Source organism: Ochlerotatus camptorhynchus, unplaced genomic scaffold (genome assembly GCF_037179485.1).
Source record: "Ochlerotatus camptorhynchus isolate MF236.1 unplaced genomic scaffold, CSIRO-AGI_Acam_v1.1 ptg000309l, whole genome shotgun sequence".
In the NCBI taxonomy this organism is placed as follows: Eukaryota; Metazoa; Arthropoda; class Insecta; order Diptera; family Culicidae; genus Ochlerotatus; species Ochlerotatus camptorhynchus.
The window spans coordinates 160,009-186,794 of record NW_027040797.1 but is presented as its reverse complement, the minus strand read 5'-3'; the positions used below and the strand labels follow the sequence as shown (position 1 = coordinate 186,794).

General features: G+C 38.2%; 1 protein-coding gene across 3 annotated transcripts in view; it reads left to right on the top strand.

The window, feature by feature from the left end:
• The window catches only part of Sb (Stubble), a 108,365-nt gene that overhangs the window by 80,946 nt on the left and 633 nt on the right, over positions 1 to 26,786 (top strand). For all 3 annotated transcript variants that reach the window (XM_065229200.1, XM_065229199.1, XM_065229198.1), the window contains exon 8: positions 26,551 to 26,700. In XM_065229200.1, the coding sequence (XP_065085272.1) occupies positions 26,551 to 26,700 (150 nt within the window). The remainder of the gene's footprint in view (positions 1 to 26,550; positions 26,701 to 26,786) is intronic.

Below are 26,786 nucleotides of genomic sequence, written 5' to 3'. Positions count from 1 at the left end.
ATAAAATTTCAGGAGTCATGAGTTTTCGGGTCGATTGCTTTTTGGTTCTTCATATGAATATGTGAGTTTAACTTTCTGCTTTTGTTAGATTCTCAAGGATGGCTATGAGAATTGATTATTCTGAAATAAATTTGGACATGGCATTAGGGTAATTCAAATAATCAACTTAATTTGAGTTCAGTTCTTTCAAACTTGTTTTGCCCAACCGTTGACCCTTTAATTCCCTATTCATATAAAAGACAACAGGAAGAAATATAAATTTTCACTAAACTCATAAAAATAACCACCTTCAGCCTAAAAGATCCTTATCCTTATTCAGCAATCCTTACGAAGAAATTTCTAATATCTCCGTAGAGATGGTAATCGAACCTGACAACTGTTGACACATCAAAGCGAAATGTACAAATTTAAGTTCGTTGGGTACAAGTCACGACTGGTGTAAAGTTTTCCAACTCATCCCTTGAGCTTCTGTGTTCTGAAAATTCGATACGGCAGCAGTAGAAGCATCGGAAAAATCTCTTCCCAAGAAAAAGATGTCGTTTGGCTTTTTATGATGCACTTCAGCTGAAGCTAGCGGCGAGCGGGCGTGAGAATGGGACAGTGGAAGAGCACTGAGCTACGTGATGCTTTCCATTTCCCCATTGCTGCTAGCACGATGCGATGCCGCGATGATGGTAACATTCGGAAAGTGTAGCATGGTGTGGAAAGTGTCTTCATCACATTATCCGTCGACCGTGTTGGATTGAGAACCATAAAGAGACGCACATACACAGTCCGGGTGTGAGCCAAATTGACGCTGTCGTCGTTCCACGTTTCTAGGAATCCAAAAATGGAATGCGTTCGTTGGATCTGGATGGTTGACACACTCTGTTAATGTTGAACATTCTAAGCGTGACTTCAGAGTCAAATGGAAACGGCTTGCTTGTCGAGTTCGATTTCAACCGACGGTTTAATGTGTTTGGACGGTTTTATTCGTTTGGTGGTTTTATTCTCATATCTCACAATTAGTAACGGACTGTTAGGGTTCTTTTTGGGATTGCCAATACCACAATCAATGTATTCTCTTTGTCAGTGTTGCAAGTTTTGACTTATCCATGCAGCCTTGGTGTTGAACTCAGTTAAATATTCCTTCTTTTTGGATTTACTTGGAAATTCATATGACGATGTAGATATGGTTCATACTGTTCCGTCCGTGCACAGAGTTTTTTTTTCCGTGTTGGGTGTATTCATCACTGCGACCATTACTTTGATCTATTGTGATACTTCCCGTTTTTATATTGCTTTATCAGTTATGTCGTATCACTATTTTGTGAAGCGACCGACATAGACTGACCAAAAGCATTTTCCCAGCCAGGTACTACATTTCGAATGAAATGTACTACTTTACTGGGACCTGCATTCCAAATATCAAAGGGTTCTGCCAGCCCCTTATCCAGAAAAATACGCCTTTTATTGAAGATTGCTGCACAAGAGCATAGCAGGTGTTCAGAGTCTTCCTTTTCTATACCACAGAATCGACACATATCCTCTTGAAGTTTTCCTATTAGCTTCAAATGATATTTACATGGACAATGTCCTGTTATCAAACCAGTATAGACACTGAGATCTTTTTTTGATAATTCAAGAATTTTGCTAGTCATTGAAATGTTCGGAATTATGAACCGTTTCGACTGCCTAGCAATGAAAGTGTTGTTCCAATTGGTCTCCACTTTCATTTTTTCCATTTCTTGAACTCCATTTTAAGAGAACAAGTAGAAACTCCACAGAATGGTTCTGGTCCTATGAATTGCTGTGATGATCCTAGCCTGGCTAACGTATCGGCTATTTCATTCCCTTCAATTCCACAGTGGCCAGGAACCCAATATAAGTTTACTTGGTTTTGACAGGCCAATTTCTGAAGTGACATTGCACATTCCCATACGAGTTTGGAATTGCATGTTGCTGATTTTAAAGCATTTAATGCTGCTTGACTATCAGACATAATGCAGATATTCGAATGTTTATAATTCCTGCGCAAGCATATTACAGAGCATTCAAGAATTGCTTGAATTTCTGCTTGGAACACGGTTGGCCAGTAACCCATGGATATTGAGATATCAATCCCTGGACCAGTTACCCCTGCTCCCACACGGTTGTTCAATCTTGAACCGTCTGTATAAAAAACAGTTGAACCTGGACGGATGTTTGGTCCCCCACTTTCCCAAACATTACGATCAAATTCTGCTGCATTGTATAAACGATCGAAATTATATTTTTTCTCCATCCAGTCTTCATTTTTTAATACAAGAGAATCAATATCAAACATTTTTAAAATGCTAAGGTGTCCTGTAAGATCACCTTCAAGGAAGTACTTTGTTCGTTGAATCCTTAAAGCGCTCCTTTCAGCTTCTAATTGGATAAATTGATGCAACGGAATCAGATAAAGTAGAGCATCTAGTGAAATACTCGGTGTGCTGTTCATTGCACCAGTTATTGAGAGAGTAGCTAGTCTTTGCAGTCTCCCCAGCTTCTTCTGAGACGATTTTTCATTAGTTTTCGGCCACAAAACTAATGATGCGTAGGATATTCTGGGTCTGACAATCGTCAAATAAATCCAGTGGATCATTTTTGGTTTTAGGCCCCATTTCCTACCAAATGTTTTTTTACTTATCCAAAGAGCATTTATTGCCTTATTAACAACCTGCTCTATATGTGAATTCCAGTTAAGTTTACTGTCATGAATAACTCCCAGATACTTGACTGTTCTTGAAAGTTCTAAAGAGGTTTCTTTCAATTTTAATTTATTTATAGAAAATTTCCTTTTCCGTGTGAACGGTACAATAGTGGTCTTAGAAGGGTTTATATTCAACCCTTCTTTAGCGCACCACGACCAAACATAATTTAAAGCAGTTTGCATTCTATTTGAAATGATATTATCAAATTTTCCTCGTACTATTATGACTATGTCATCAGCAAAGCCAATTATCTCGAAGCCCTTTGCTTCTAAGTTTTTGAGAAGTTCGTCAACAATCAAAGACCATAAAAGAGGTGAAAGCACACCTCCTTGAGGACACCCTTTTACAGCTCTAACTGTTATGGATGAGCTTCCAAGATTTGCTGAGATTTCTCTTTTAGAAAGCATCTCATTAATCCACTTAACGATGCTTTTGTCGAATCCACGCTTCAACATATTGTTTTTCATGGAGTTATAAGATGCATTATCAAATGCTCCTTCAATATCAATGAATGCTGCTAGTGACATTTCTTTTGATTCAAAAGATTTTTCTAGTTTTGTAACAAGCGTGTGAAGAGCTGTTACTGTTGATTTACCAGCTTGATATGCAAACTGATATTTACTCAAAGGAATTGTAATCAAGTACGTTGATTTTATATGCTGATCTATTATTTTCTCCATTATTTTTAGCATAATGGATGATAGCCTGAAGGATTTAGAAGAAGTTTTATCCTTTTTATTAGCCTTCGGAATAAATATAACCTTTACTTGACGCCAAGTTATCGGAATATAACTTAATCTTAAGCTTGCTCTAAACAAGCCTGTTAGAATGGGTGTCAAAGTTTCTTTTCCTTTCTGAAGTAGTACTGGAAAAATTCCGTCCCTACCTGGTGATTTGAAAGGAGCAAAAGAATCAATCGCCCATTCGACTCGTTTTTCTGTAAAAATTTTATTGGCCAGATTACGAGCGTCTTTCCTGGCAATCTCTAACCCAGTCGATTCATTCATTGGTGTCTGAACTTTCGTCCTGATTTTTCCAGAGCCAGTTTGCGCTGCACGTGTATTTTGGTCTTCATTTATGTTGGTAATTGAACATGGAAAGTGTGTTTTCATCATTGTTTCTAATGTTTCTTCCACAGACTTAGTAAAAGTGCCGTCTTCATTTTTAAGAGTTCCTAAGCCATTTGAATGATCTTTTGAAAGGACTTTTTGCAATCTGGCAGCAACTGGAGTATTTTCAATGTTTTCACATGTCTGCCTCCAGTCCTTCCTTTTAGATCTTCGGATTTCCTTATTATAACATGTGAGGGCTTCCCTGTATTGATCCCATTGTCTTGTTATTTTCGCCCGGTTAAATAGCTTCCGGGTTTTCTTCCGAAGTTTCTCTAAGGTTTTATTCCACCAAGGTACATCCCTATTCGTAGAGCGTTCCTTTGCAGGACAGCTGTCGTAATAAACTTGTTGGATTAAGCTTGAAAGCTCATGAGAATTTTTCTCAAGTTCATTACATGTTTTTGAACATCCTCTCAAGTTATTAACTCCAACTATAAGCTTTGAGTTATATTGCTCCCAGTTAGTTTTCCTGGGATCTCTTATAGTTTCAATGATTTGTTGATTAACTTCATAATCAAATATAATTTGCTTATGATCGGACAAAGATACTTCATCCGATACGTGCCAATTCTTAATTTTGTCAGAAATCGTTGGACTACATAGTGTTAAGTCAAGAACTTCTTGCCTAATTGTGTTTATAAAAGTTGGATCATCCCCCTTATTACATATATCTATTTCATGTTTTGAGATAAAGTCTAAAAGGCACTCACCTCTGCTGTTGATGTCTGAACTGGACCACACTGTATGATGGGCATTTGCGTCACATCCAACTATGAATGCTTTATTTTGTTTCTTGCAGTAAGACACAAAATGTGCAACCTCTGGTGGTGGTACATCTCCCACGTCTCCAGGAAAGCATGCTGAAACAACATAAATTTCCGTTTTGCCGTGGGATGTTGGCACCTCCATCATGATTGCTACGATGTCTATTTAATAAATTCTGTAATCGGAAAATTTTTAACTTTTTCATTTACTATAATGGCAGCTCTTGGAGATAGCTGCCCTTCATCCTAAATTAACTTACATGATTTTGTAGGAATTCCTAGAATCCTACTTTTGTTTGCCCATGGCTCCTGGATTAGCGCTACGTCCAGTTTACTTTCTGTGAATCGTTTGTAAAGTACAGCGGTTTCTCCCTTTGCATGGTGCAGATTCACTTGAATACATTTTATTTGCTTACCTTTTATGTTGTTGATTGAATTTGCTGCGCTTATTGGGTCGAACTTTCTCCCCAACATTGGTCTGCGGTTACCGATAGGTGGATTCATATTCGCCTGGAGATTTATTTCTCTGTATCCCAGCGCTGATCCTGTATTTGTCACTCGATCATCGTTTGTTCTCTCGTTAACTGTATTTGTAGTATGACCAGAATCTAGCTTTTCTTCCAAGTCCTTGACACCACTGGATCCTGGGATTTTATCTGAATGATCTACGGTATTCCATTATCACCAGTTTCCTCGTGGGTCTTATCGGAGTCATTGTCACTCCTGTGTTCTGGTCTCCCACGATCATTTGATTCATTTCTTTGAGCCAGATTTCTCTTCTGGAATTTCTTCCTGATTTGGGCGTTACCAAATTTAAAATCCAGCACAAAGTCGTAATCTTTGATAGAGTTCATAGAAACTCCATCCACGGTGAAGATTAATTCAACGTGTTGTTGGTTTATAATGTTGCGCTGGAGTATTCTCCATGCATCCACTATTAACCCATCGTTTTGGCTCTCTAAGAGTGCTAGAATCCCTTCGTTTCTGTCTTCAGCACTCCATGGAAAGAACCCAATTAGTATTTCTGGACGAGGGATGTCTTTTTCCTCCACCACAGTAAGTTCCGCCCCAGTCCAGGGTTTTAAAGTAGGAATTATGCTACACAACCAGGCTGCTGTTTCCTGGTTTTTACAAACAATCACTAAGTAGCCCGACTTGAAGGCACAATGTCCAAATTTTGGTTTAACTGCTTTTTTCCTTTGTCCAGCAACTTTGGTAATGATTGCTTTTTGTGTGGTCATCAATTGTTCTGTAGTAAGTTCCACATTGGGATAGCCTTTCGGAAGGATGCCCAGCTTCACACCACAAACTACTTCCTTGTATGAGGGGTTGATCTTACCCTCAGTCCCTTTATGTTGTTCTGAGTGTTCGGATCTATGCGCATCAATTCGATGCTGTACAGAGCTTCTTGATTTAGAAGGCTTGTTATTGCCACAGCTCTGTCGAGGAATTTTTGGTGGACGTGGATTACCACTGCTGTTGGAACCGTTTAGGTCTGAGTTCCACGAGCGTTTTGATAAATCCGCCGGTTGCTGTGGTGTTTGAGCCAAGCGGAAAGCTTCTTCTCGACTATGCCCACTCTCCACAAGACGCTTGAAGCGTTTTTGAACCGCTCCACTTAACTTTTTCCACTTTTTCCCCTTCTCTTCCTTTGATGGGGTTTTTGGTTGTTCCAGTAATCTACCTTGGAACTGTTTCGGTGGTAGTAGTGTTGGTGGTGGTGATGATATCAACGTTACATTAATGCCGTCTTCGTAATCGTCGTCATCATCGTAGTCGTCATCATTACCGTCACCATTCCTTTCTGGAGTGTTTAAGATGGATGAAGAACAGGAAGGTACATCATCGACGGATTTGCTTTGCAGCTGTAACTCCTCTTCCTCCCTTTCTCTATCAATTTCCATCTTCGATCCACTCATGATACCGAGAAAATTTTTTGTTGCTAGAAAACCACGCGAAAAATATGTTGATATTGTATGATATTAGATTTTAATAATTGTATACCTTGTTTCAAATATTTATATGATATTAATAGTTGTATTTTTATTAATAATACTAATAACTAAAAATTATACTAAAAAATTAATTATGTACAAGAAAATAAGTTGGAAAAAATATTGAATTATTAATATATTTTACGGCTTTCATGTAATGTAAAGGAAGCCTGAATTCCCCAGTCTCCCCTAATTTCCACATTCTTTAGTGATGATAAACAATCAAACACTAGTGAGTATAGTTGCCTCCAAAGCCATTATCCATGAGAAGGACAACAAGTAAAATCAATTTCAATGTTGATATTGTATCACACTGCCACTATCACACACTTTTATTGTTGTTATGCAGCATGCGTATGCTGATAATTGAATAACATTTTGGCGAAAATGGCCCGTTTAGGTTGCACGACACGGTACACACTGCAATAAGTATGTGGGATTTAATATTATTATTATTTATAGTTATCACCACTCAATATTATTACAAACAACATTTCATCTGTGACCGTAGATATGTCAACAGATTAACCTCGCTATTGAATCCAGCATAAACTTGCATGCAAGGCGGGATTTTGCAATTCAATTGATTGCATACGCCGCATGCCATTATTATTATTTTCTTTTATACTCCGTGATTGATCGCAGATCACTTGGAGTTTAAAACTGCTTATTTCACTAAATATTTGCACCTTACGTACAAATAATGATCCTTGGCACTAGAGTACTGTGTGCACTAATCACTCGCAAATAAATTCTCACTTGAACAGCGAAAATAAACTATCAATTTGTGAGCCGTATAGAACCGCACTTGTGTAGTAGGTCAACAGAGTGCACAGAGTTAATACTAGAACTGACTTTACACTCCTTGAATTCATGATTGAAGAATATTTTTTTGAGTAAGTGCAAAATATTTTTAATGTGTATGTATTACAAGCACAAATACAAATAAATTGAAATTTAGGTCGTCGATTAAATGTTCGTTTAGGACAAACGGTATTGAAGAAAATTTTAAGATTCGAACTGGATTCCAAAATGGTACCCAAACGTAATAATGTATATTCGGCAATTTAAAAAAAATATACTCGCCTTCTCTGTGGTCTTTAAATATCCTCATATTGTCTCAAGCACTTGTCTCCAACGTTGAATGTTCAACTTTGCATTTCCCACATGTATTTTTCTCGCCCAGCACGAAGTCGGCAAAGTGCTAAGAAAGTCGTCATCATAACACTTTGTAAAGCAACCTTTTTGAGCATTAACTTCTCCCAAGCAGCTTATTCATTATTTCGCATCCATGAGACCAACAACCGTGTGCACAAGTCCTCAACCAACTCTGCAACCTTTCCAAAGTCTTATCTTCCACCAAAGGTGGAGGAAGAAGTGTGAAATATTGTGCAAAACTTTCCCTTCCTATGCCATCCCATGGGCAAGCGATAAGCGATAAGGAAGATGAGCAAGGATCTCTGCATAGGGGGAGGGATGTTGAAGATGAAAAATCTTCTGCCGGTAATCTGGGCTTACAATTTGCGTAATGCAGCACACCGTCATTAGCATGGTAATGTGCTAACTTTTACGTGACAGTTTTTTCGACTTGTTTTGCGAAAATGTGTCCACCTCACAGATATATATGATTGAGCATTGACAGAGGTTGTAAGGGCAACCGTTTAGTTAATGCTGGTAAACCACTGCCACAAGCCAAACCGAATCATCCGCATCGAGGAGACGATAAAATACGCCACTTTTCAGAGCTGGTGTTTAAATTTAGCGTCATGACTTGTATCGTGTATTCAGCCAAGGTCTATAAAAACAAACCGATGAAAAGCGATTGGGTAGATGTAGGAATTTTGTATTCCATGTATCTGGTTGACATTTAAGGATATACATGAACACATTGGTGCAAAACATCAGACATGTGTATCACTTATTAGACTTGTAAGATGTACTCATCGTTAGCTGTCACAAAAGATACTTGGTATTCATTGATCATCTGCACAGTTTATTAAGGTACACCGGGGCAAGATGAAATTCGGAAATGAATAAAAACTGCGATTGTTTTTAACAGTATAATACAAACCTAAACGCATCTTACCACTGTCAGAACAGGTAGTTACAAACAGCTTAACGTACCCCTCAGCTTTGTTTATTTTCATTAGTTATAAAATTTATAGCAAAAAAATTTTTAGCAGCTCTTCAATCTTCTCAAAATAGTTGATTTTTTTGTATTTCATCCGTTTTGGTGGAAGTCACGATCTTCTGTTCAGTACCACCAAGCCTTTCAACATTTTAAAACCATGACCTTTTATTGATATCGCCGTTGAAATCCATGGCGATGATGATAGTGCTGCACAGTGGGCGAAACCATCAGGTTTAATTGGCGATTTTCATATGAATTTAACATCCATTCGCCTTTACATTTACTGCTTCGTGCTTGATTGGGAAGTAAACACGTCACGATAAATGCCTTAATAGATTAACGTAAGCTGTCAGTTTTAATTTCACCACTGCTGACAGCATGGCGTAATCCTATGAGCAAAAATCATTCAAAAAAATGCATGGAGATTTTAAACTTTTGTCCAAACACATCAATGGCAGGTCAGTTCGGTAAAATTGAAAGTTACCATTTGCACAATTGTTTTTCGAGAATGGTTCTAATAGGGGGAACGCTCCTATAGTTTCGGTGCGTTAGAAGCGTTAGGTTCCTATCATTTTCATTTTGCAGCGTTTGGTGGGGCAATGGGAGCGCAAGTCAATCCAAAGCCGAGGATAAAGGACTGGTAATGGCTGAATAGTCTATGCGGACCACTTGAACGCCATGGGAAAAGGAAGGGATTGAATAGGCCGGTTATTGGGGGGTTTTGAGGAAATGACACATAGTGATGCTAAATGTAAAGAAACCGAAAATCCATCTCCCACTGATTCATCCTTTCACATATATACCAAATTGATATTTTAAAGCAATAATCAAAATAAACAGACAATATATGAAAAGGCGAGTTGCCAGTTGCTTTAAACGCTAGTTGCCTCCCTAAGCGGACCCTCCGCATCCTAACTCTTCTGTTAATCCACTTAATGCTACTAGGCTGTCTAAATTTTCTTATTTAAGTTTGTTTGATGATTATGAATATGATATCTCTAGTCTAATTTAATAAATAATTGAAATCTCTAATCTACCTACCATGCTTTATTAAGTACCTGCACTTGTGAATGTAATCTAAAATTTAACGTGTTTTAAGTTGTTTTTGACTTTGACCTAAATTTAATATATATTAGTTCGTCCCAGGTGACACCTTCAAGTGACTTAAATGCTTCACTTTGAAGTTAGTTTCCTAGCTAAATTACATAGGGTATATACTTCAACTATGCTCACACGTTTCCACTATGTCGCACCACAAAAATACGTATGGTTATGTCACAATAGAAGCACGTCACAGTGGAAATCCCGAGCCATAGTTCAAATACTTATCCCAAATCAAAATGAAGCACATATAAGATTAGTTGCAATACCATGTACAAAAATGGTGTTTAACATTGTTCCCTGAGTAATACCTCAATGAAAACAACAACGAAAGCTTGTCACGCAAGTAGAAGGAGTACTATTGGGCACTTTCTGAAATATTTCAATAGTATAATTCTCTTCCAACCTAAATAAATCTATCTGCGTAAAAATAAATAAAATAAGAGTGATTTGCGGCAAAACCCGCCAGTATCGCACCCAACGTCAGTGCCTATACGTAAGCGTACTACAACGCGGCTTTCAAATAAAGGAGTAACATGTGTGATACTATCACTTCAGGCTAGAACTTTGGTTCTCTTATGCAATGGTTCATCAGAGAGGGGAAGCCCAGTAATCCTCATCGCATGCTCATGACGCTATTTTGTCACGGCATGAGCCAACGATGCCGGACCTAAACCAACCATCTCCAACGCTCCACTATGAAGCATAAAATTAGGCCCGCCCACCAACATTCGCACCGATCCGAGAAAAATGAAAGTTTGTTTTGATCAGTGTTGGCAAAATCAGAAATCAATTGATATTTTTCCGCTCTCTTGCGCTCGCAATATCACGCGTGATATTGGAACAACATATCATGCTTGATATTTATTTTACAAGCTCCTTTGATATTGCGAGACTATTCACAACGTGCAAAAATCAAGCTGAGAAGTCAACTCTGTCACAAAAATGATTCCAATGCACATCGTTTTCTTAGAAAGAGAAAGTAAAGTTTGCTATCTCTGTTTAAGCTTCACCGATGGCAGACACGAAGGGACTGCTGCTAGCCATTATGGTAGTTTCGGTTGCATTCGGGTGAAAAGCAAAACTCATTAAACTCAATCTCACCACAGTTTGGTGAGATTTGCAGTTGGTGAGTTTTGTTAGTTTGATATTCCGAGTTTGGATATCACAGCTTGCAAAATCAACCGCAGTAGTTTGCTTGATGATTTTTGTCTACGAAAATCAAGCGTGATCTTGGGCGTTGGTGAGATTTGATTTTTTGATATTTTCTCAACACTGGTTTTGATGACCGAAAAGTTATTCCTATTTCCAACACATATAATCTCATAGTGATAGCAATGTTTAACATATTAAGCAGGGTTTCAATCATACAAAGCAGATCGCAAGCTTTGATGCTAAAAAAAACTGGTTTTTTAGTCAAAAGTTATTATACGTCGTTTGGTGGCCCCCTAATGTTACTTAATTCAAAGTGTATTTCCAGGATTTTCGGGTCAAAGTGTATTTACCAGGATTTTCGGGAAAATTATCAATTACGTTTCCTTACGTGCAGCCCATTTATCATTTTAGGACCATCATCTTAGCAACAAACAGTTCGATTTATTCACTTTAATAATGAGAAAGCGAAACGACGAACGTACACTTTTCACGGATTTCTCTGCGCTGTTACTTAAGACAAATGGCATCTTCATAGAAATCGGGTGACTTAAGTAACATCGAAAAATATTTTGATTGGAAGGTGATTACGTCAAAGAGCAATTTGACTGGTAAATAAATTTAAAAATGCGATGTGATCCTATATTCAGACAGTATATAGTGTAACAGCAGGAGCATCGATTGACAGATAGCTCGACTTTGTTTACCTTTGTTACATTCGACGTAATGAAAATTTGCTCTTGCTATAGTTGTGCATGGAGACTCAATACACATCTATAGGAACCTAACGCTTCTAACGTACCGCAACTATAGGAGCGTTTACCCTATCTTAAAATCTAATTTTTCAGATTGATAATAAATTATCGTAGGGTAAACGCTCCTATAGTTGCAGTACGTTAGAAGCGTTAGGTTCCTGTGTATAGGTTTGTGTATTGAGTCTCCATGCACAACTATAAGAACCTAACGCTTCTAACGTACCGCAACTATAGGAGCGGTTCCCCTATTTGTTTTTTTACTAGCAACATCTGTTGCAAAAACCAATCATGATGTAAATCTATTGCATGCTATTGCTATTGTCTGCAATGTGGACCAGGCAAGGCGAGGAACGGCAATCGCGCTTAAGGGGGTGTCCACATCTGTGCGGATTTACTCGCGCTAGTGTACTCGCCAACTAGCACGAATTTCAGATGCTCCTGAAATTTCATGCTAGTAGACGCTGATGCCATGTTTACATTATGCTAGTGAGCTTTTTTGCTAGCAGCTAGCTCATTAGCGCTAGTGAAATAGCATAAGTGTAAACACCTCATAAAGACTACATTCATTTGGCATGTGGAGAAGAGCCTGGATGGCCGCCTCATTTCCTTGAGGGTGCAAAACACGATTCTCTGTTATATCTATGCGCCACCGGGGACAGCTGCGGAAAGAGAAAGATTCTTCAACGGCACGATCGCATATTACCTTCGGCACAACACGCTACACGTCATCCTCGCTGGCAATTTTAACTGCGTGCTTCGCCCGAGCAACTCCACGAGTGTAAACACAAGTCCGGTGCTCCAGGTGACCGTACGGCAGCTGCAGCTTCAAGATCGGTGGCTGAAGCTGTATCCCACCACCTCCGCACCCACATACGTCACGCACAATGCGGCATCCAGGATCGATCGCATGTATGTAAGCTTTGGGCTTTGCGAGCATCTGCGAAGTGCTGCCACACACGTATGTTCGTTTACAGACCACAAAGCTCTTACAACGCGAATTTGCCTTCCCCACCTTGGTCGCGAATAAGGACGCGGATTCTGGTCCCTCCGCCCTCATCTTTTGACTGGCAAAAACGATTTCCAAGTCCAGTTGCAGTTTTAGACCCGACAACGGAGGAATTTCCACAGCTGGATGGCATGGTGCATCTCATACGCGAAGCCAAACATTACATCGTTCTTCCGCTTGAAGTCGCAGAGAATCATATATCATATATCGAATTAACGTGCCTTTGGTTACTTGGGAAGCTCAACAGCTGGACATTATTTACCAATTATCTTCGTACTTCGTAATTTTTAGGACACAAATCATTATGCCTAAATGGTGACAAGGAAACATCTATTTGCTAATTAAAATCTGAATCACCACAGCACGGCTAATCAGGTTGAATTAAGGGGATCATGATATCCGCTATATTTAACTTCTTTTCGTGCTACTGAGCTTCTCAAAGCGAGAAATAAAATTAATCAGATACTACCCGGTCCACGGTGAATCCTTTCATCTCCCAGCGTTTGGAGAATGTTCTCTGTTATAAATGGAATCACTAAGTCTTGATAGAAATAGGTAACCAGAGCCACTCTGAATGTAATTAAAAATCATCCTGTGAAAACATCCGCCGGAGCAATTTTCCAGATGCTTTTCTCGCATCATGAATCCTAGCGGTGGGGGTGGTATGGCAATATAGAACCCATTCCGAAATTAAAATCTCATTCACTGTTGGCTTTCTATTTTCGCCGTAATCAATTGCCTTCCGTTCAAAGAATTCTTAAGCGACGTTTTTTTCGTTTTGCTTTGACGGAAATAAATTACGCTTCTCGTTAGAAAACGAACTTCGACGCAAGCAGAGGCGACAAATAATGAAATAATTACGATAACAGCGAACGAAATAAAATTCAATAATAGGATTAAATTTGCCAGCTCTCTTTCTGCCATTTGTTTGACATGGATTCAGGCACGAACGTTGACAGAAATTCTTGGAAATTGAGCTGGAATGAACTTTAAATGCTCGTTCGGGGAAGCTTGTTTTTTATGTTGTTATTTTTTTTTGTTATTTATTTTATTTGATCAGGCTCAACTGAATGAGCTTTACAGAGTCGAGTTTTCTTTTACATTATATATTACATCACATCTTTAATCTATAATCAAGAACCTGAACACGAAAAGCACCTTATCTTCCGCTATCCAATAAGTTTCATCCATCAGAACATGGAAATTCGTCCAAGCACTTTCATTGCATAGTGGTCCAGAATGATACTTTAGCCAGAAAACTAGTTTTTGGGCTTTTTCTGTAATGTTTAGACGTTTGGGGTTCTTGGTGAAGTTTTTTTTTTTACGAAGGCCATCTCTAAGAGACTTCTTTAACACGCATGTTTTTCTAAAAGAAAATTTGTCTGTATCTCTCAATAATATTTTTAAAAAATGGACAAGGTCAAATTTAATTTATACGAGCTTAAAAAAAAGCTCATTGTCATACTTATGGATATTTTTGGTCGCTATTGATCATTTAGTCGATTGCTGAATTTATGTATGGGCCCAAATTAGGGGCATTTAGACTAATATAACATCTATTTCCTCTATCTCTGTTTATATTGCATGATGGAAACTTAAAAATGGGGTGTGTATTTTCCCTGTGCTGAATAATTAACATTGAAAAACGTTGTATTTCACCGGGAAAATCGGTTATATTGCATGATCTTTAAGCGATTTCATTCACTTTATTCGGGAAAAATTTGTATTTTAAGAAGTTCTAAAAGCTACTTCCAGATGACTTTCACGAGAAATTTAAAAAAAAATAAGAGCTAAGAAACTGAATTTTTCAGGAACACTCTAATTCAATTCTAAAAAAATATTCTAAAATGATAACGTTAAGAGAAAGAAAACATGCTTTTTTCACAAAGTGGTTTCAAATTAACTCAGCTTGTGTCTTAATTTTCAAAAAAAAGCTAGTTTTTAATTTGAATTATGTAAGGGTCACCCTAATGTTTATAATCACCAAAAGAAGGGACTTGTTAAGCACATTAACTGCACCAAAGACACAAAACGTCTAAATATTATTTCAGCAGAAGCTCTAGGACTATTATTCCTGCTAAATTCCGATTCTGGACCACTGTGCATTGGAGAAATGGGTGCAAATCTTGGTCTTCACTTATACACTTATCTCGAAATGTTTGTTTTCAAGGTTGACAACAATAGGATCGACTGAGCAAACTGCAGATGATGGATAAAGCACACCGAACAATAGCTACTGTCGAGTATACAAAAGGTTGCTCGGTACAGGTATTGCTGGCTGCTACCGATTTCGACAACTGTATTTTGATATATTGTGCATTCAATGTTTGCTTCACGTAAGTAACTAGAAACTCGTAATTATGATCATTATTCAGTTTTGTTCCAAAGAAAAAATTCGCTGCTGTCGTTGATAATAATAATAATGATGAGACGTGTTCCAAGATAAAACAACCGCGTAGGTACATTGAGAACATTGCTCCTCGCTGCATCAGCACAGAAAAACTGGAAAAGAATGTTAGCTTCGTTATGCCAGGGAAAATTCCTATAACTGAGAGAGAGCTGGCTTCTTTTTTTTTCATAAAATTTGTCCATTGACAAGACGCTTCAAGAATTCCAGCCAACCATCCGAGCGCCACTGTCGGCGGAATAAAGTCATCCTATTGCTTACTGAACGGAATACAAAGGGACGAACGTTGAAAACTCACCAAGAAGCGAAGGATAAACTGCTTTCGACTGCTGGAGGAGCGATTTGGTATGAAAAGAAAGGGAAAAAATGCTAGCAATTTCTTCTCGCACTCAATCCATTTCACCCATTGCGGCATCAGCAATGGATGAAGCATTTTCTAACCTCCTACGCCACGATATCCATTTGCCACTGGCAGAGAGCAAATGGTAATACATAATAGCGAGGCAGGGTGAGAAAGGCCTCAACCTGTTAAAGGACGTGAGCATTTTATTCTTTGTTGTCTAACCGCCTGTTGCTCGGAAGATAGTTGAAAGCATTGTTTTGTGTTTGATGGAGGAGAAAGAAGAGATTCCAATTATATTTCTTCAAAAGTTTATAACACTAAAGGATTGATGTAGTTTACAGGCATTGGCAGTCAGAACTCGGTCAATTCAAGCTGAATAATGCATTAGGTTCAAAGTAACACTGATCGATTCTCTTCATTAACTTTCTCTTCCGTTAATAACTTAGGTACAGAAGAGTTGTTTATCGTTTTTGTCATATAAGAAGCTAGATGATAGCTTCGTTCATCGACTTATGTACTGAAAATAGCTGGGAATGTCGTCAGACCATATGTATTGTTCAGCTTTAATTATGAATGAAAAGCGTGTCTCATGTTTTGGATCTCTCGATTAACGCTGACGTTTGGTTATTTCAAATTTAATCTATTTGTATGTTCAAGCATATCACTGCACCTTTAAATCATTAACTTAAAAGAATTGGACACATAACACACGGCAGCTGAATGCTACTAAAAATAGGAGGAAATCACTTAACATTAGTAAAACCTGAACTACTACAAAACTGAGCTTCAAATCATTTAAAAATTCCAAATTGTCTACACACTTAGGAACAACTTATTTTACACGTTAGGATGTAAAACAGTAGAAGGCTTCAGAACCGTATCGGGTATAATAACAGAACTTTACACTAGCGAATGTATAGAATACGACAGTGGATGATTTTAAGCCAAACGATCTGTCAATGTTTAATTGATCTGGAAGAACTACGTGGTATGCACGGTAGGAGATCACACAACTAACATTTTCAGTATATTTAAACGCTTTATAAGTTTAGTTTTTACAGCCAAAAGTTGTATTAAAACACTATACACATTAGACAGCTCTTAATCCCATATTCGTTAATGTTTCTACTCAATGGATATTCAGCTGTTTAGCTGAGTATAAAGTTGATAGGCGCTTATTTAACCTTTTCAATACCCACACAAAATAATAAAATGGTTGAATTCCTATTCAATGAATCGTTCAACACGCATACATTTGATGGGGTTTGTTCTGTCACATGTTTATTTTTATGAGAAAGTCGATTGTAGCTTGTAGCAAATTATGTATGATAGGAGGCAGCCTTTACTGAATCTCTATACAAGCAAATCTGGCGAACTTAGTCAGCTATTTTTGGCGGTTGGAGACGGATGTGCCAAGCTCTTATAACATATCCATTTACGCTTCTATCCAGCTATTATTCTGCTGTTTCGTTGTGTGTGAATTTGAAAGGCACTTATTCAACCTTTTCCTGTTTATCCAATAATCACTACACAGCTTGATCTTGAAGTCGGGTTATATATTGTTTACTTTTGACGTAGAACTACGTCTTTGTCGACTATACTGGAGTGCAAATCAAAAAAATATGTGTGGTGAAGGAGTGTTAGGTTTTGAACGCTTGTAACTTTGTCATTTATAGATGAAATTAAAATCCAAATACGCCAATCGATAGGATATTACATTACAAACCTGCTGAAATAAATATTTTTCCAATTTTTCTGTAATTAAATTGTAATTGTAATTGTAATTGTTCAGTGCATAGGCTGTGCCTTCCGCTAAGAAGGCTTATCTAGGGACCAACCCCCTAGTCTATACACCTACTGTCCTTCCCGTTGCACTCGTCAGCTCGTGTGATACTCTAGACACACATGGGTGGTCGTATCCGGGTCCTCCCCTGGGTAGGCTCGTGTCCGTCCAAGTTCTGGTACATTAACATATCTATATGCATGGTAATTATACTTTTAAAACTCACCTTTTGATTAAAATGTCGAAAATGCTGAAACTAAATAAAGGTTAGCGATCCATATAAGGTGTGTGCTGCGACGGAGTAGTAATTGAAGGAAATGAGGTTCTGAATTGAAGTATAGGTAATTCTAAAATAGGTAAATCAATTAATCATTAGCTGCTAACAGTTACTAATAAATGGGTACGATAAATCACTCATCAATGAGTATTGCCACTCCCACTGAAAAATGGGCAAAACCTTAATCATAAATGGATATTCGATTCCTACCGTGCACTTAAAGTAAAGTTAAAATCTTATCAAGCAAGCACACACCTTTTACGATTCTTATCCTACTTACTTACGACTTATCCTAGATACAAGCTTCGTCCAGTATACATTGGCTGTCTTCAACCGGCATGATCCTTTCTGTCTGCTTCCTCTTGCCGGTGCAAGTTTAATTCTTCTTTTCTTGTTCGAATTTTCTCGCTACTTTTCTCCTATTGAACTTCTGGTCGTGTTCCCATTTGTCCTCAGGCAGTTAATATGAGTACATGATAGGAAGAAAGAAAGAAATAGAACAAGTTAAGTGTGAGCCGCATGCATTGGTTACTTATTTGGGTCATGGTGTTGTCTTCCCTATTTATTTGCCTCTATTCGCTCTCATATCGCAACGTTTAACTCACCCCCTTCCCTCACACTATTATGGTCGGAAAAGAGAACCCATATTTATAGCGAATTCGTTTATTATCGGGGTTGGAACCAGTTCCAACCCAGTGCGAAACCGAACTTTTTGTCAGTGCGAACCTCAACCTGAGCTAGGTTTTAAAAACAAACGTGCAAACTGACGTTTGTCAGAAAACAAGCAGACCCAATCTTGATACCCGATCCAGGTTGGAACTGAATAATAAACGAATTCGCTATTAGTAATCTATCGCGAACTGCGATGCAGAAGATATTAATAGCAAACTAATCTGGAACTGGTCTAAGACATATAACCCAGTGAGTATTGACACATCACACTGTTGTGAATGAGCACGGACGCGAGATTTACTAGAGTATTAAATGCAAAACGCAAATTCCAAATAAAACTTGACAAGACATCGTCAATCCCCTTATTCTTGGGCAGGGTCTGACGATGTAAATCTGATTTTGATCAGTGAACGGGCCCCATATGGTACATTTTCTCACTATGAACCTGTCATTTCCAGTCTATCTGAACTATTTAATAAATGGGGTTACGCTTCCCCTAAGCGGGCCCTCCGCATCCTATCTCTGTCTTATCTCAAATGCCAATGGTTTGAATGTATCAATATATACATTGGAAATGACGTTCAATCAAATAAACCCATACCCCACTCACTTGGCCAGGCTTCAAAATCGTCCAGTGGGTAGTGCGCTCTACACTCCAAGTTCCCTTTCTTTCAAATTCATTTCCCCTTTGAGTGTTGATTAATCACAATGAAACATTGTGACAGAGCACGGACTTGAGGTTACTAGAGTATTAAATAATCTAGGTCCTATTTAGGATTATATCTGAAAAATCCAAACCTGGCCAACGCCCACCAATTTTTCTGAAATTAAACTATTGAAAATGTACAAATGATAATTTTATCACTGTTTTCATAAAATAAGCCTTTTTCCCAAACCTAGTCATCACAAACGAATACCACTTGGTTGCACATCATTCTGCTTGAACATGAAAAGATATAAATCAGCGCTGCTCTCCTGCCTCTGCTCATTCCCGCTTCAGACACTAGGTCCTGCAGCAATCAGGACCAAGTCAGTGGCTAAAGGTGGATCACGGCGTGACCTCAATGAGGAATGAGAAAATGCAATGTTTGTTAACCCCCTCTCTCCCTTCACAACAACCTCTCCCCCCCCCCCCCTCAACAATAATCTGAAAAAGACATGGACTTTGACGATCACTTTTTTCCGGGAAATAAATTTTAAACAAACCACAAGTATTAGTAAAAACAGAAGTTTTTCCCTCAATTTCTTCCCGCACCAAAACTTTCAAGTTTGAGAAAAAAATTGCTTGAAAGACATATTCGATTATATTATGTTGGTGAATTACACACCACTAACTTTAAAAAGTAGTAGTAGTAAAATTTCGTTTATTTTTGTTGATTATGGTGTATACATTGATTTTACATTTCAATTGATCAGCCTATCTGGCTCTTCATCTTTGTTCATTGGATATTCTAATTTAGTATTTGCGTATTTCATCTAGTTAACAGAATACCCCTTGGGGTGTGTTTTGCTTCAATTGAAAATTTTGATAACCTTCCTAACTACGAGTCTTACTTAACTAACGTGCCAGATCACGTATGATTTGAGATCTGATCTCAGACAGGTGTCTCTGAATCTTTCCAAGAAGACCGTTCGTCGCTTTTCGAGAGGTTGAAGGCCAGCCATGCGGTGCACCTCAGAATTTTGGGTCCGTGGAGGACTGTTTAGGATCATCCTAAGGATCTTGTTCTGGAGTTTTTATGTGTTCCACACATGAATTGTTGCAACGTGATCAACAAATCAATATCTTTGTGTCAACCACATACTTAATATAGTCAAAAATGCATGGAAAAAATTAATTTTGTGTGGTTCTACGTTATACCATAGAGGTAACTCTAAGACTAGAAGGTCCCGAAATAACGTGCTCAACTTTTTGGCTCAGCTCTGGTACTATCTTCGGTCCCAAGCTACTCGATTCACCCCTCGAAACATAGGAAAAACCAATCACCCCTCATTTTATCTGTCAAACTTTCATAGCGAATCAAAACAAACATAGTATAGTACTAGAATTTTGACTAGAATAGGGTACGTTAATCGTTTGCTTGGGACCAATAGGCTACTAAAGTGGTGAGCCAATTTAAAATCGTTAGTTTCGTATTGATTGTTGGTTATACTGCGGTCGTGTCTAGGACACAACCCTTTAATTTTTTTGATGAAGGAATTTATTGATTTTATTTAGCTGCGATTGAAATTACTCGAAATTAGTTATAAGCACACCGCCAAATGATTACCCTGCACCGGAACCTGAACTCGAACTCAAAACGGCCGCATTGGCAAATCTTGACACTACCAACTTCTTTACACCAACACTTTGAACTGACGTAAACAGATCTACATGACCTTTTAGTCCTTTTACAACAAGATCGCTTTAGGCTTTATAATAGTGCACATGAATCACTTTTCTCGACAAGTTACTTCAGCTTTATAAAGGAGCGAAGTTAAAGCTGTAAAACTGCATAAGTCTAAACATAAAACTAGACGACTTCAAAAATGCTTCCAAAGGTGCGCTAACACAGTTTATTAGATGAGTATAGGTTGTTTAGTTGTTGAAAACGCATTTTTGATGTTTATGTTATTCAGCAAGAGTGGTTGGTTGTGTAGAAGCCATCTAATGGGTATTATATTCACTTTATTAGCTTTGTTTTGCAGCTACAGCTTGAAAGTTGATTAATATTCGCATGTAAGTGACATTAGCTATTATAGGCTGCTGTTATTCAGTGCGACTGACAAATTGAATAAAGGTTTAAAAAAAATAATAAACGCTCTTCAAAACTATTTTGCTAGCTTCAGCTTATAGCTGTATCTGCAGCTTTTTTTTCAGCTACTTTACAGCACAATGCTGGAAAAGGTGGCTTATAAAGCTGAAATTTATATCGATAACGTAAAATCAATGAATTTTAGAAGACAGATTTCAAAAATATTTCTGTCAAAATCGAGTAAAATCTTTCAATCTTCTTCTTTCCTTTATTTAACGTCGGTCTCTGTTCTACAGTTTAGTGCCAATCACTGACGGACATCGATTGCCATCCATTGACGGCAATCGAATGTGCAGGAAGGCAGCTTCCACACCTCCGTAGGATATCGCACCAATTCAAACACATATGGGCCGGGACCAACGGCTTTACTTCCCTTCCGAAAGAAGACGTGACAAGAGATTTTTATGCCTCTGAAAAATCCCACCGACCTTGGCTGGGATTGAACCCAGACCCATTAGGGTGAGAAGAAAGCAGTCACGCTTACCACTACACCACCGGCGCCGGCAAAAATCTGTCAATGCAATGCTTTTATTCAATACTGCTTGAACAATATTATTTTATTTAGGAATATTATAACTAATTATCAAACTGACCCATTTTTATTTCATGTCCGATCTTAAAGCATTGATTTTATTTCAAAGCATAACCCTCCTTCAACATTGTTCGGAAATTTGTTTTCAACTAGTTTTAAGCTTTTGATGCTCTTGTCGATGACACGATTCTTACCACAATATTCCTCCATTCAGTTGATTTTAGAACGTTACCAAAAGTTGACACCATAAACGAAAGTTCATGCTGCACATAAACATACCCTAGCAATATGCCTTGCCAGCAAGCATACGGCCAGACTCAACAAATCAACCCCAAAACATTTGGAATCAAGCCATCTCGTTTCTTGCGCCTCACGTTCATATAAACTTCTTTCCCAAACCACCCCGGCCTCAATCACGATGGAAGTTTGTCTTTGTAAATGATCCAACAGCGTTGGCAGCAGGGAAATAGTCACCCCAGTCACAAGATGCTACCAGGAGTCAATGCGTCAGAAATGCTTCAGAACCATTTGTACGAATTATTTTCCTTACTATTTCTTCTTGGAATCGCTTTTCGTATAACATAAATATATTTGCACAGAAATGACACATGTTTTTCCGTGAAGCTCAGATGAAAATTGTGGCAACAAAATGAGCTTACAGGATGGAAATCATTCTCCACGGGTTCACCCGATATGATGGCAACTTGGTGCCATCAGCCAGTTGTACGTGACAGAATCCTTTCCCATCTGGTGGCTTCCCTCCGAACCATATGAAGACGCTGTGGGTTGGCTGCCGAGCTGACTTTGAAGTGTGTTTCATCTGATTTGACAGGGCTTCCTGCTTCACCTGCACTGACTGAAGACGACAGCAAGGTGGAGGACTTATTTTATGAGATGATACCTGCAGCCTCAGCAGTGCGAAACGATGTTGCGCTACGATGTGTTCAAGGGAGAACATTACTTTTTTAAAAGGAAAACAAAAATCTGTAGGAAGGTCGAAACCTGATGGCCTTCTTGGGAACGTGATGTGGAAAGTAAGAGGATAATGAAAATGAATCAATTCCGGAACGTGGAGGTGGAGGCGTTTTCCAATCATTTCTATTTTATTACGGCCTCTGAACAGATGAAGACGTAGAGCGTTTGATCAGCTCTTATTGGAAAGGTGTATATCTTTATTTACTGTTCTATCTGGAAATTCGTTCTCGGTAATCAGGAACCAGTCTTCTAGAAATAAGTTTTTTTCTCATGGATTTTTTGATAGCATTCGCATTTAAACTACTCCGTTGAAGAAACTGACGGAAATAAAGTTTGATTAATTTTAGTCAGTACCTCAAATTTTCTGGTACTTCTAAACTTCTAGTTCGAAACCAATGGCTGTCATCCCAGATAAAATGGGTCCTAAACGGGACTGCTAGGCTAATAGGCTAGAATAGGTGCCTGCCTGTCTCATTTTAAGTTTTATGGCTGCTGAACGTAGCTGTCCACTAAGCTTGACTGCATTACGTTTTTGTAAAAATCATAATTTGTAGAGAACTTCCTTCAATAACCTCCTCAATATGCTTCAAAAATGCTCGAATGTAAATGAAAATGTTTGTATGAAAATCTTACATTATCAGTAATGGAGAAAATACATTTCTACGATTTGGAGAACATATCTGAACAATAAAAACATCCGTACTCAAGGAGCAGCTATTTCCAATCATGTTTACTAAAGACCGATGATTTTTCCTGCACCATTGCTGAATGTATGTCGAAGAACTTACTTCTGAACCGTGATACGCAGTACTGTGACTCATACATGAACCGTACCTATGTACACAGACTGAAAAAAAAAATACAAAATTTATTGATTGAGAAGCAAAGGTCTGCCATACCACTCATGTCACTTTCTCGTTCACAGCTTCTACCAGCCCGATTTATCGAAATAAAATCGACCCTTCATACCACCTGTCACGCTAACTTTAAGATTGATAGACTTCCCTACTTGCATGCATCCGTGAAACGGTACTGAACCGATTAATTCCATCATGCTGTCGAATAAATAGGAAAACTTTTCCAGACTTGAATTTAAATTTCACTTGATGCAAAGTGATTTCCTAATCGCTGAAAAAAACAAAACCTAGTTATCTCACCAAACAGTGACGGAGCAGCGAGCAAAAAAAAAACGAATCACACAATATGTCTCCAATCGATCCCCGACCGACGGTGCAGACTACAATGTTCGTTCCGGCGAAACGAAAGGGTTCTAGTTGTCTGATTAGGCGGAAAATTGAATTTTAACAGGACAATTTCGTCGCACCGTGTGACTTGCTTTTCATCAAGCGACCTCCAGAGGAGCGCAATAAAAAAGGATTAGAGAATTTCCTTTCATTGGATTTACGATGCTCCTCGTCAAGGATGCGATTACGTTTTACGACCCGGAACGTGATGGGATTTATACGAGTGAGCATAAAATTCAACTTAAGTTGAAAACTCATTACTCTCTGCCGTACGCCTTGCAGGGGAGAAAAGTTTGGCTCAAAATTAATTATTAGGTTGTTAATTCTTTTCTGCATTTTTCATATGTTTGTGTCTTGTCTTGTCTTGTGAGAGTAGAAACTTGCTGCTGAATCATTGACACATAATTAATGGGACTTGCTTATGGAGAAGCTAGATGAGGCAACACATTTTGCAACTGAGGCGTATCAAGATTCCAGTTTTGTTTGCTTTCATGATGAATCCTGTGAGGCGTTTGCTGGGAAATGGTATAATAACATCGTTTTCCAAGGAACATCAGTCATATGTTTACCGGCTGAAATTCTTGTTTTTGTTTGCCAAAGTTTCATTGCATAACATTTCCATCGAAATACATAATGCTGAAGATGATTAAGGTGTGAAGCAGTATCATTTTGTATGTAACTGTTACCCAGTATATTACCTTGTTTAATCTGCGTCTTCTTTTGTATCTAATTCATTTGTCAGTTTTAGATCTGCATAAGCACGACAGTACAAAAACAATTCTGATAGCAAGTTCTATAAATAGGAAAGAGTAGACACACTTGATCCCCTGTTTCAATTTTGGTTTTATCACACCGTAAAAATCAATATTTTAAGTGGCGGGTTCTCAACCAATCGCTCTGATTTCCTGCGAGTGACTACACACTTAGAAATAACTAATTTTTTCATGTGACGGAATCCATCTTTCACATAAAAGATGAAACGTAAACAAACATGTCATGTAATATTTAGTGCTCCGAGACTGAAAAGTTCGTTGCTCGACGAAAAGTACGTTTGATTGAGCTATATTTCACATCTGTTATGATTCAAATTTCTGTCAAAATTGACGCTCGTATATGTCACTTTCAGAGCACCTAAATTTACATGAATGTTTCTAAGTGTGTAGGGTTGCTTCCACTCACTTCAGTATAAAAATTATTTTTCGGTTTTATAAAATCATTAGATGTTATAATCATATTTTGTACTTGTCAGTTACCAGAAGATGTTGTGAAAAATGTACCGTTCAGATTCATGTTTTGGGTCACCGTTCGGTTTTCAAATGTATTTATTTATTTATTTACTCTCGATGGTTGACGTCTAAATAGAATTGGATATGGAAAAGCCAGTAGGCATTGGCGTAAAAACCAATATAATTTAAAACCAATTACAAAGCAAATTTAACACAAAATATATCACTAATATAAAACATTTGCATTCGCATTAAGCAAGATGCTGACATTAATAATAGCACTGGAAATAGAATAAGACATAGTAAAAATTGAAAAGAAGGGGACTGACCTGGATTTTAACTCCCGACCTTTTGCTCAGTAAATAGAAACGGTAACGACTAAGCTACCGAGCTCGGGATCGGGATCGGGACAGTAAAAAAAACAATTTTGATGTAACTGGAAATTTATAGCAGTTCAAATATATCATTTGAAAATTAGTGATGGCCAGGAAATGTTCCGGATTCTTAAAGGAGTTTAAAACTGATTTTTTCATCACTTGTATTTTTTTCTGCTATGAATATTTATTTGAATTCAGATTTTTTCCTGATACCTACTAGAATCCATTTTGAACTCAATGCTGGCCTCAGATTCAAGATCTGTTGAGTAACAACGAGATCAAGCCATTTCCTTGAAATTGGTTCCGGTAAAGTGGCCAGTTAATGTTAATCTTTTGAATCACGTCAATATGGGTATCATGATTTTTCTGCGCAATGTTGCGATGGCCATCCTGAAGCAGGTTCTGAGTTCCCCGTAGGAAGTGACCTATGTCACAGTGACCATAGGACTCTAGATTTGGCGTAAATTTACATGTAATTTCGTGTAAATTTAAGTGCGATATCGCATAAATCTGTGCAGTCCTAAACTGTCTACATGGTTTATTAACAACCTATTTCGGTTCTCTATGAACAATTGCATATGTACACGGAATGGTGGAGAGCACAGTAATACCAATCTCCAGAAGTTTTAACTTTTTATTTGAATACAATCTGTCTTCATTCTGTCATCACACCGGGAGAACTTGTTCAAAGATTTTATTGGCTTAATTCTGTTCGATTCAAGCCACGTATTCCAGGGATCAATTAACTCGGGGTTTTTGGATTACTGAGAATATGAAAGATATTTTCTATTCAAAACTTATTTCTTCTTTCTTGGTGTACTTCCGGAGACGAACCAGCGTTCGGCTGAAAGTCTCCTTAATAAAGATAGCTAACTCTTTCTTGGTCGATTAGATTCCAATCGTATTTATATTTATTGCTCTCCATCAACCGCCAGCTGTCCACACACTGAAAGCTGGCACAATGATTTGCGCTAACCTTGTTTCCATATAGGTACACCTCTCAGTAGATCCAAAAAAGCAAAACAAAACATTCGAGAAAACGCTTTTCCGCTTCAAAGTGTTTGGCTATTTGTTATTCATAGAATTTATCCCCCTTCCAGATGTTTTCCTTCTCAACTCCATGTTTTCGTTTTCGGCCGTCGGTCAATTTCATTATCGGTTATTCCTTTTGCTTCGATTGCTTCTTCCAGGTGTCGGTGCCGATTGTTAGCAATGACCGCTGCAAGTCGATGTTCCTGAGAGCCGGCCGACACGAGTTCATCCCGGATATTTTCCTCTGTGCTGGTCACGAAACCGGCGGTCAAGACTCCTGCCAAGGCGATTCGGGTGGACCTCTACAGGTAAGATGAAAATGGCCACTCCATGACCGAATGAGCGGGGCAACGATTGTCATCAATAAAGTGCCGTTTTAATTGCTCTTTTATGC